Source organism: Epinephelus lanceolatus, chromosome 7, assembly GCF_041903045.1.
Source record: "Epinephelus lanceolatus isolate andai-2023 chromosome 7, ASM4190304v1, whole genome shotgun sequence".
Classification (NCBI taxonomy): Eukaryota; Metazoa; Chordata; class Actinopteri; order Perciformes; family Serranidae; genus Epinephelus; species Epinephelus lanceolatus.
In genome coordinates this window covers 45,468,597-45,480,667 of record NC_135740.1, presented here as the reverse complement: position 1 = coordinate 45,480,667, position 12,071 = coordinate 45,468,597, and the positions used below count along the sequence as shown (strand labels likewise).

Genomic DNA, 12,071 nt, shown 5'->3' with positions numbered 1-12,071 from the left:
TGAGCTTCACTCAAGAACAGAGGCTAATGTATGTGGAGGATTTACTCAGTTACTAAATCCTGATAAGAACTTTAATCTGCACCTGAAACACAACAGTCTGACAAGGGAAGATTTTTTCCCCCTTAAACTTTCCTTAAGGTGTTTTAAGGCCTTAAACATTCACATCAATCCTCTTTGAGGGAGTAAACTGATTTATTTACACCACACCCCATAAATGAAAACCCTTCTTTTACACCCTGGTTTGTAGTCAGTTGTTATGTCGGTCATTCCTTTCTTGTATAAAGTCTGACATCACAGGTCCAGTTTAATTAAATTATCCAAACCGCTGATCTGGAAGAGAAACCCAACCTGAACCTGGCGCTGAGCTGTAACACAGCATGCAAGCATTTAAACAAAACTCTGATCACCTCTGTGTTTATTCCAAACTCAGTGGTTCAGATTTAAGGCTGTGACTGTTTCCATCATCGATCATTTCTTTGTTTAAGTGATCAATAATTTAGTTTATAAAATATCAGATAAATTGTCCCATCAGAAGGTGCCGGAATAAGACACTCCTCTACCACCAAATTAGCTCTGTAGAATATACCACGCCCACTGATGATGTCACTGTACACAGAAAACCTGCTATTTGGTGCTTTCAGCTTGAAAGTTTTTGGGCTCTGAACCAATTCATTTTTGGTCAAAATGCTCCGAACAATTCAAAATTCCAGGGTTCCCACACATTTTTATGGACAAAATTAGCAAACTTTTCCACGACTTTTCAAGGATCCCTCCTCAGTTGCTCTTCCTGAGATTTCTACCATTTGTTTCCCCGTTAAAGGTTTTTTTGGGGAGTTTTTCCTGTATGCTGTAAAGCCTCTGAGGCAAATTGTGATTTGTGATATCGGGCTTTATAAATATAAATGGATTGAATTGAAGTTGAAGGACTCATAATGAAGGTTTTTTTCTCGCCCCATTTGCCCAGCGAATATCAACATATCGTATTCAAACTCTATTCAAACGTAATTTCAGGTAGCTGATCAGGAATGGAGCGACGAGCCCGGGGAGAATATGGCGAAACATCAACGCATATTAGAGCAACACTACGTCAACAGCTACAGAAGATATATTTGCCATTACAATACGTGATTACATTACAGATTAGCAACTTAACAATTTCATTATACACAACAAAATCCCATGACTTTTCTAGGTTTTCCCTGAATCTGGGGACCCTGACATTAAGCCGCAGGAACCAGAACAGAACCCGAAAAAACCCCAAACTATTCAATTCAAAATGATTTCAAACCAAAAGTACAGAGGAAATCTGACATTAAGAGGCTGGAACCAGACAATTTTTGGCATTTAGGCCTGATAACTGACTGTATCCTTTGTCTTCATTGTTATTGATTAGTTTCTTGACAATTAATGTATCAAAAAATTAGAAACAAACGCTGCTATGACGGACTGACAGAAATGATAGAAAACATGGTGTGTATTTGTTGTGTATATGTACATGCAGTGTGTGTTAGTGTTCAGTAACTGACCTGCAGCACAGAGTGTCCCTGCGGGCTGTTCTCCGGCAGTTCGGCCTCGTAGTGACTCCGCTCAAACTTTGGCGAGTTGTCGTTCTGGTCGGTGACGGTGACCCGCAGCAGCGCACTGCTCGCTCTTGCCGGCTTCCCTCCGTCCACCACCCGGATGTTCAGGTCATACGAGTCCTTCTTCTCACGATCCAGGTTGCCCATGACGACCAGCTGAGGCAGCTTCTCGTCAGAGTCCACTGCGACCTGCAGGCTGAAGAGCTGGTCAGCGTCAGGCCCAGTGCTCAGCGAGTACTCGGCCACACCATTGGTGCCAGAGTCCCTGTCGGTGGCCATGGGGATGGAGAAGAGGGCGCCGATGTGCGTGTTCTCAGGGATGGACAGGGTGAGGATGGGCGAGGAGAACTGTGGCGTGTTGTCGTTGATGTCCATCACCTCGATGCGGCCCTCTATCAGCCGCGGCCCCGAGCCGATCCCTTTCACCATGTCGGTGATTGACACCTCGAACTCCAGGAAGCATTTGTCGCCCTCGAACAGGTTGCGGCAGTCCCTCAGCGTCTCGCGGTCAATGGGGATCTCAGTGGTGTAGATGTCGCCGGTCTTGCCGTCCACCCGCAGGTACGGAGAGCCCACCTCCAGCTTGTAGAGGTGGCCGGTGTCGGGCAGGCCCTGGTCCGCCGCCAGGCTGCCAATCAGTGTGTTGGGCGGCTGCTCCTCAGGAACCCGATACAGGATGTCGGTGGACGCGGCACTGCAGGAGACCAGCAGGACGACCACCAGGAACAGCAGAACCTCCCACCTCAGTGCCGCCATGTCTCCGACCGACAGCACTGCTCTGAAAGAGAAGACAGACAAAACAGATTAGGGAGAGCGCCGTCACTCATTGTCCACACAGACAAAATAAGAGGAAGAGCTGCTCCTCCCTCAGATTTATGTCAACGCCGCTCAGGAACAGATTGTCGAATTCGTCTCCGTGGGCCACTAAATGTGTCCCAAACAGTTATTTGCGAGACCTGAGGGTGGCGAAGTTTCAGGCCTGGTGTGGTGGCCGGCTGCAGGGTCCAGGGAGCAGCTGAGCAGCACAGAGTGATGACTTCCTCCTGCTGCCAGTCCAACACTGACAGGAAGACAAACTGACCGCGCTGCAGGCGACACAAAATACTGAGGAGGAGCAGCGAGAAGGAACTGGACGCCTTCGACTCTCAGAGACGTTTTTATGCCAAACAGAAATAAATAAATATGTTAACATGTTCACAGGATTTTAAATACAGGTGAGTCTGTCGTCAGCACTTCACATCAACAACTGAAAACTAATAAAAAAGGCGAGAAAACACTTAAAAGAAACAATGACATTTGGCTGACGGATGCTAGAATAAAATAATAAATATATTTTTAACATCCTGTCGTCGGTGTGTCCTCCTCTGAGAGAAATTATTTAAATATAAATATGTTTTATTTATTTTTTTATTGTTTTTTAATCCCTTTCATTTTTAACTTTTGATATCTTTTTCTATCAAATTTATTTATATCATTCTATTAGATTTTAAATTATTTATAGATTCCTTTATCCCACTAAACTCCTCGACATATTTTTTTGATCTTTGATTTTTATCTATTACTCATCTATTTATTTGTCTACATGTTACAGTGTGTTATAATATGTGTGTAAGACAAGCTGTTCAAACAAACTGCCCCTGGTGGGATTAACAAAGTGTCTGAATCTGCAGACACAATTTATGAAAGTCTGGGTTTCCCCTATATATAAAAGGCACTTTTTTCAGAGTGTATGAACAGCCACATGAACAGGAAATAAAGTGTTTTGGTGTCATTTAGGGGCACGCAGCTTCTATTGTTTCTGTATCATGTTTCACTGAGGGCGGGGCTCAGCTCCTGAACACACACCAGGAATAAAAGGTGAGGTCGGGCCAGTAAAAACAATCAGCCAGCTGACTGGCTGATCTGCTTGACTGTTCCAGACTTCGTTGTCAGTCTGCTACTCAAAGGTCAGGTGGTTTGACTGCAGATATGTGAATGAGAGCTGATTCAAATCTCCCTGTGCTTCTCAGGAGGCGGCATCAGACGGTTCTGCATCAAGCTAACGTCAAATGGCGTCAAACTGTACTGAAGAACTTTGATTTTTCTTTGACAGCTATAGATTGACAGGAAATGTTGGATGATACGGGGGGATGACACGCAACAAAGGGCCACCAATCACAATCGAACCCAGGCAGTTACAAAGGACTCAGCCTACATAGGGCGCTCACTCCACCAGGTGAGCTCGACGTCGCCCCTGAAGCACTTTCTTTTGATTAAAAAAAAAACATCTGAATCTTACGTTTCCCACCAGAGCAGCAGCACGCCTACTAAGTTTAATCTAAGATGCTAAATTAAAAACACTATCATTACTTGTATTTTACCACATTTGGGGTCATTGTATCTAAAGGTGGGTACGCATCCTTGATTGTCTGAATAAAGACTCTTTCAGAGCTTATAAATGTCAGTTGGAATAAAAGATAAAATCAAGTATGTTACAAACAGAATTAACGTCATAAAACATCTGAATGGATTTAAGACGACACATAGCTGTGAGTGAACATGTCGATGACGCCTCAATGCTTTACTGCAAGACTCACACTGACGGCTGGTGATCACAGTGGTCGAGAAACTCTTACTCTCTTTACAAAGTTTAAGATAACTTGAAAGTAATGGCCTAATTTTATTTTAAGATATTTGCATTTTATTGTTTCTTAAATGACGATGTTGATCTGTTGGATTAAGATGGATCCAGTTGGAGACGGTTTATTTTCTCTGTTACATAAGTTGCATTTTACATTCTGATGTACTATTTAGTGTATTGTGTTGTGCAGTGTGAATCTGTCACCATGTAACTGTGCAGACCCCTCGGGAAGAACAGCTACTGCAATGCAAAGCTAAACAAACAAATCTCCAGAACGCTATTAGATTGATTAAACACACATTAAACACACATTAAACACGGCTAAATAGTGTCAATTTCAAACACAAATACGCAAAATCAGCTTCACTATAGCTCGCAGCATTCACAGACAAACACTTGTCTTTATCTGGACACATTTTCCCCACAAATACAACATGCTAATGTTATTAGCACAAGTCTATGGCATTTTACATTGTATAAATTAGCCTAGCGTCTAGCGGACTTCTCTCTACTAATATGAAGCCAGGGACAACAGCAACATTTAACAAAGGTAACGTTACAAATTTAACTCCATTACAACTCACAAGGTTCACTGCCAAAACAACTGTCTCATACTAAAGCCTATTTTACATTGTATAAATTCGCCTAACATGGCTAACATTTTCCTCTACCCATATAAATCACATACAGGGTTTAAAATGCTTTTTTGTGGAGGGTTTACTGTCTTCACAATTCATGTTTTCTAATCTGTGAAATAAAAGTTAATAAAAGTGACGTGAAGTCAGGCTACAGTGTAGGGTATGTGTCTACGCAGAGCCTATACTGATTCAACGCCGAAGAATAAATCCTGCTTGACTCTTCACCTGACGCCTGGTGATCACGGTGTTATATTTGAGCCTGATAGAAACTCTTTCTTCCTCTCCTTTCTCCTCTCCGTCTCTTTCTCTTGGCAGTAATTCATCTCAGACACACACTCTGTATTTGGTGCTGTAGGAGTTTCTCGGCTGCGGGTCTACGAGGTTAATCTGGAGAGCGCTTTTTTTTTTTCTCCTCACGTCCTTGATTTGAACAAAAACACACACACACACAAACCAACACACACTCCAACATGGACCAGCATGCTGAGCAGGAAGCAGGAAGTCTCAGTGTCATCTCCTCATCCTCCTCATCCTCTGACCACTGCAACGCCGATACACAGAGTTAACCGTGTGTGTGTGTGTGTGTGTGTGGGAGTAAAGGCTTGTATTCTCTGAGCCTGTTAAGTCTCCTACAGCGCCACAGAGAAGTCAGGTCTTGTACACATTCAGTGGCTGACATGAAATGAATCAACAGCCTGAGCTCTTCCTTCAGCTCCACAAAAACCAACACAAAACATCATAATAACGTTGTGACCCCTCACACATCACAGCACCTCGTCTGGTCGTCCACACACAGTGGATCATAGTCAGATGAGTCATCGACTGTAAAACCTTTCTGTCGTTTAACTAAAGGAATGTTAAATGTCGTCTCCACACAAGCAGCTGAACATGACCTCTGACTGAAAATTTTAAATTAAAAAACAGCCTAATAAAGAAATATGTCAAGGTAGACCGAACACAAAGTTCATGAGCACGACATAAACTTTACATATTATTCTGCCTTCTTTCGTGTGTGAAATACATTTTTCTGGTATTTAAATGTCTGGCTTTATTTCGCAGCTATTTCTAATCTCGCCTTTTGATATCAGCGATGTTTGATAAGAACGGGAGTGCCGCAATTTCCTGGAAGAATAAATTGAACTTTGAACCTGAAATACCTCCCCTGCAGCGTGTCTCAACGAGGGCTGCACGTTAATTGAAATATTATTTAAATCACAATATAGATAAGTGTTGTATTGAAATCACAGGAGCTGCATCCTTTCACCGGTCAGACCTGAAGAATATAGACTAGAGATGAACAAGTACACGACTATCTCTATCTATATTTGTACTTTGAATGGGCAGAGTTTAAGATGGAAATGGGTGGTGTTAAACTGGAAGTTGTTATTTTAAGCCTGAAATTGACACGGGTTGATCAGACGGTGCTGTATTGAATATCTATCTGACAAATAAAAATACCTAGTCCGCGCTAGGTTGCATAGAAAATCGCATACAGAAAATATTAAGAAGATGGTTTAAAGTAAAAGCAGAGGTTTCTCTGGTCGGACTGTCGAAGAGGTGGAACTGTTACTGAAAGTAAAACACGAGTGTAAGAAAGTCGGGGCTGTCATTACAAAGCAAATACACCGACCTATCAGAACAGAGCGCTATCCATCGCAGGAGGAAGTCACTGCGATGTGAGAGAGTGACGTTACCCAGACAAGAAAGATGAAATCACTGCTGTAAAGTTTTGATTTGACGCGCTGGGACTAAGAGGACTCAAACAGGAAGTGAACGTAGGTTTCAGAGCACAACCCCGAAGATTTCAAGCTAAAACAGCATTTTGAACGAGCTCTGTTTTAAAGGTTTGTATCCGGCGGAGCAGTGTGGACGTGGGGCGTGGACGTAGTAACAGCTGTGAGTTTTAAAGTGTATCAGTGTGGACGAAGCTTCAGGCCGGAGGCTGAGAGCAGCAAATGTTTGACGTTGTTGCTTTTGTCCAGTTGTTCATCTGAAGTGTTCGCTGCTCCGCTCCCTGCTGACACACACATTTAATTACCCCTGAATGAATGTGAAAGAGTGTGTGTGTGTGTGTGTGTGTGGGGGGGGGGGGGGGGGGGGAGGGAGTTGCTTTGTTTACAAGTGTGAATGTGCATGTGAATACCTCTGTGTGTGTGTGTGTTACAGTGTAGAAGTGTGTGTTTCTTTTCTCACATTTTACTGCATAGCTGCCAAATACCCACAAACCAGCGACCTCTGACCTCTGACCCTGCGGCATTTCACATGTCACCGTGGAAACGAAGCTGAAACAACAGTTTACTGGCTGACGTCCAGTCTGCTGATTAACAGTGAGTCTGCGCCGCACTGAACCGACCAGTCAGACGGGTTGTGAACAGACTCACATGCTAGTTTAGTGCCACATGTATATGTTTCTTAGGGTCATACACGTTATATATTTTTTAAATAAAGATATTGAACAGATGTTTTCATATAAAACAGAAACGCTGTCTGCACTTCGTCGGCTGTAAACTCTTACAAATAAGTGACATTTTAATGATTTTCCAGGTCATAATTTACATTTGCCGAATACAAATGACGCAACATTTTCTTTGTTTGTATTTCTCTGTATATCAACATGAACTGCGTCTCTGTCCTGAGAGCAGAGTTTGTTTAACAGTAACCACATGTTTTGCCAGCAGGTCACAATAAACCAAAACTACACCACACAAGAGAACAAAGATTATTTTCATCTCAAGATATTTCAATCCTGAATTTTGCTTAAGATGTTCTTACTGCAGTTTTTGTCTTATCTCTCTCTGTCTGACACACACATAGGTTTCTGTTATCCTACACATGTTGTGCATCATTTAACTTCCCTCAATATTCAGCCGGACATATCTGGTATCTTCAGACACTGTGGGATTTCCACAACAATATATTTGGCTGCACAGCTTGAGTTTATGATGACAAACACGACTTGATCGTTCTTAAAGGTGATAACAAAAAATGTTTTAGAAACTCTGGTTCGTGAACTTTTTTTGTTTCTTCTCATTCTTCTTCTCATTGTTTGATATGTTATAGTTACGCTAAAACTGATGTGAATTTTTGCACCGTTACTCACGCCAGTTTGAATGGTATAATATTTTGTGTTGACTCGCTTCATACATGCGAATAACTTGCGTGATACATGCATGAAATCGCTGAATTGATGAATGAACTGTGGCACTGTCACCAGAGGATGTCAGTGCTGATTGGCTAACGCGATCTGAATTGGTCGCTGAAGTCCAGATTTTTCAACTCTAGTGAATAAGCGTGTGACGCAAAATCGCGCTACTGGCTTAATTTGCTTCTTCATCCATCCATCGCACCGTCCAGCAGCTCTGCATGATGATGTTATAACATTCAAACCCCCTATTCTGCCTAGTGTGCCTCTTTATGACTGAGAAAGGCCTTGTTTAATATTTGTGTCATCAATCTTCCAAATTAGCTATATTCCTCTAACCTCCTAACCACTGGGAGCTGAGCAACGTACCGCTGTGGATGTCACGTTGGTTCAGATCACATAATGAAATACAAACTAACCCACTGAGGCAGCGGGAGATCAGCAACTCACATATTCTGCAAGGCAAAGTTACAGCTTTTGTCAAAGGAGCCTAGTGGCTTTGAAGAAGCGATATAACAACATCAGCTCCCTGTCAGAGAGGACTGTTTGACAGCTGGGTGAAGAGGGGGAAATACCACACTGACTCTGGAGAAGTGCCTCACACAGCCCCACTTCAAATAATCAAAACTAACCCTTTGAGTTATTATTATTGTTAGCAGCACTGTAACACAGGTCACGGCTTTTTGCTTATGACTAAGAGGATGCTTCCACTTGAAAACCTCCAAAAAAAGGACTCAGAGTTTTGTCTTTTTGGCTGAGAACTTGTGTTGAGAAATATAAACATGTATCACATTTAGCAGATGAAGCCAAAGATTTCACATGTCTCAACAGAAGCAGCCCGACACAAACTTTACCTTAAATTGGCAAAATTTTGATTGTAATCTGGAGCTATCTGATGACAGAAAAGATAAAAAAGATAATGGATCTGACATTTGAAGCCAACTTCAAGTCGTGTGTTATTTTGGGTTGCAGACACACTCCGCTCCAAAAGTTTCAACACAAAGGTGAGTTAAAAAATCAAATTAAAGAATTATATTTTGTGTTAAAATCTGTAAAAATAAAATTGTGCAATCTACAACCTGCACAACCACCCGAGCCTCACATGTAACTCCACATGTAACCCAACACCCCCTCCCTGAGTCACTGTGTTCGCTCCCAGCTGACATGTGCCATGTAAGTTATGTGTCTGCAATGTAAACTGTAACATGTGAATCACAGTGAAAAGCTCTCAGGACGTGAGGAGTTTAGAAACCGGGTCAAATGTCAGGAAACAGTAAAAACAAAAAAAAAAAATACAAAGTGCGGTGAATTCCTGTTGTCATGTTTGTTCACATGTAGTGTGTGTATGTGTGTGAGTGTGTGTCCTCGGGGGACGTCCCGGGTGAACCAAAGATCGTCCAACTCGTCCTTTTTCCCACAGTCTGAAACTTTCTCACCAACCAGTCAGACACTGTGAGTGTGTGTTTTTCAATTGTGCATAAGGACGACGAGCCAACGAGCTGCTGGAGCCGCTCTTTGTAATGTAACACACACACACACACACACAGTGACGAGCTGTTTAAGGACAGTAACATTTCCATGTGTGAGGAGCCAGGCAGTCACTGTTTGACGGTTTGACTCTGGACCAAATGAAAGACAAAGATGCACAATAGAGGACACAGAGGGACGGAGAGAGGGCGTGTGTCCAGACAACGGCGCTCGTCTGAACATCACAAAGCAGCTCAATGGCCCCGCTGCCACCCACCGTGTGTGTGTGTGTTCACCATTGATATTCAGAGCTAGTCTCCATGTTAATGTCCCACCTGCATCACACACACTTTAACTACTGTACATTACATTAGAAAGACAAGCTGCAGAGTTACAGCCGCCCCGACATCACAGCACATTAACTCACCGCCGCAGCTGTAAACGCCACATTAACGGCTTTTAATACAAACTGAAAATAAAATGAATTTTTCAACAACAGTCACATTTTTCCTGCGCAGACATATAAATGTGATTTTGTATCAAACAACCATAAAAAACTAAAGTAAATCAAATCCAATCTGAAAATAGCTTCATGACTTTCCCTCTGATGTCCAAACATCAGCAACATACTGGACGTAATTTATCTGTGATTAACGTGTCGGCAAACATGAGAGATATATGTCTTCGCCTTCAGCATCATAAAGAATGTGGTGACAGAGATGTGCTTGTTATTCCTGAGAGGTCATTATGTTTGAACAGTTGTTTTACTGTGGATTTGTGTCATATATGTTGTATTTGTTGCATTTCAAATGTGCTTTGATCGCCTGCCACCTCGACCAGGTCTCTTGTCGAAGAGATTTTCAATCTCAATGGGACTTCCTGGTTAAATAAAGGTTTAGTAATAGCATTTACCACATGAAATATTTTCTTACTTGTTGTAATAACAATGTGTTCACGCTCATTTCATAACACGATTATTCAGTGGCTTTGGAAACAGCATTTTTTCACCATGAAAAATAAACGTAAAAACAAAAAGAGTTGCATAAATAAAAGCAAGGGCTGCGCAAGTAATCCAAATATTATCGATATTACAATATGGCCGAGTGGAATATCCAAAGAAAATGTAGTAAAATGTGGCACAATGTACCATTATAAAGCCAACAAATCCTATCTTAGACGTCAGAGAACATGCTTATGTGGTGCAGACCAGAGTAAAAATCATATAATATAATGAAATTCAAAACCGTTTCCACTAAAATCACCACTCCTATCACAATCGCAATATCTGTCCAAACAATATCACCATGATTTTATTTGCATATCCTCCAGCCCTAACACGGTATGAATATTAAAACAAGAAGCGAAGGAGAGACGTCGTGCTGTTGGCAAAACAGCCACAAACTGCAATTACGCTGAACGTGTGTGGGAATGAATTACGATATAAGAAATTTTAATATATTTCTTGTTTCTTTTCCTTCTATGATCTGAACAAGTCGCTAAGTTTGTCACTAGTTGCTTTTTAGAAATAAAATCACTGAGAAGGTACTAAAAGTCGAAAAATCTGGCAAGAAAGTCGGCAATTTGGAAACACTGACACCGCGCTGTAAAGTAAAGAGGTGCACTGGATTTATAACAGACAAAACAGAATGCGGCACGATAATCATTTTATATCTATTATCTTGTTTTCATGGAAGACAAAATTAGAATCTAAAATAAAATCTGATTATTGCCCTGCTCTACTAAATACTGCCTTTTAAAAATTAATTGAATTGAATTAATTGAATTAAATGGCACCATGGCAATCAGCGTTCAAATCTGTATTGAATGCTCCGATATAAATTCTAAACAGCCCAGAGCAGTGAGAAATAGTAATCCAACATTACCCATCATGCATCAGCATTAATTAAACTCTCAGATAAATATTCTCAGATAACGACATTTAAACTCCAACTGGCTCTGGTGTCCAGCACGACTGAAACTGGGACAGTTTGACCACACGTGACGCAGATATGAATTTGCTAGCAAGATGTCAAAAAGTCTGGCATAGTCCCAGAATCTGGAGCCTTGATTAATAGCAGATATTTCTCACTCAAGATCTGATGCCCAAAAACTGGTATTCAGGAGAGCACTAGTTATCACTTAAACACACACCATCGCCATGACAAAGCTAATGTCAACAAAACCCAAGTATTAAATAAAGATATCATGCTAGTTATGTTCAATAACTAAGTCACCTCACAGACTCCCCAGATATTCCTCTTTAAAATAATTCCATGCTGCAGAACATTTCAAATGCTGCTACAAGAGATGTTAACAACAGAAACCATAAAGCATCGTATCTCTCTCATCAAATCACAAAGCTACTTCTAAACTTACCCAAAAATAAAAATATGATCCACGACCCTGGAGCGGTGACGTGTAAACCAGACGACTGACCTGCAGACTGGACGTACGACCTGGATCAGCTTTAAAAGTTCCTAAAAGACGAGCTGCTGCCCTTCTTGGTTCTCTGAGGTGAACTGCAGAGTGTCTGCAGTGTTGACTGTGAGCTGCATGAGTGGGAGTTCACCATAAAGTCCAACCAACAGTTTCATCTCCATTACAAAAGCCCATTGGTTACTTTA

The 12,071-nt window shown here is 41.6% G+C and overlaps 1 protein-coding gene across 5 annotated transcripts in view; it reads right to left on the bottom strand.

Annotated features, from left to right (window-relative positions):
- LOC117261207 (protocadherin-1-like) overlaps positions 1 to 12,071 on the bottom strand; it is a 288,574-nt gene that overhangs the window by 264,990 nt on the left and 11,513 nt on the right. For all 5 annotated transcript variants that reach the window (XM_078169588.1, XM_078169591.1, XM_078169590.1 and 2 more), the window contains one exon: positions 1,527 to 2,358. In XM_078169588.1, coding sequence (XP_078025714.1) covers positions 1,527 to 2,336 — 810 coding nt within the window. In that variant the 5' untranslated portion in view covers positions 2,337 to 2,358. The remainder of the gene's footprint in view (positions 1 to 1,526; positions 2,359 to 12,071) is intronic.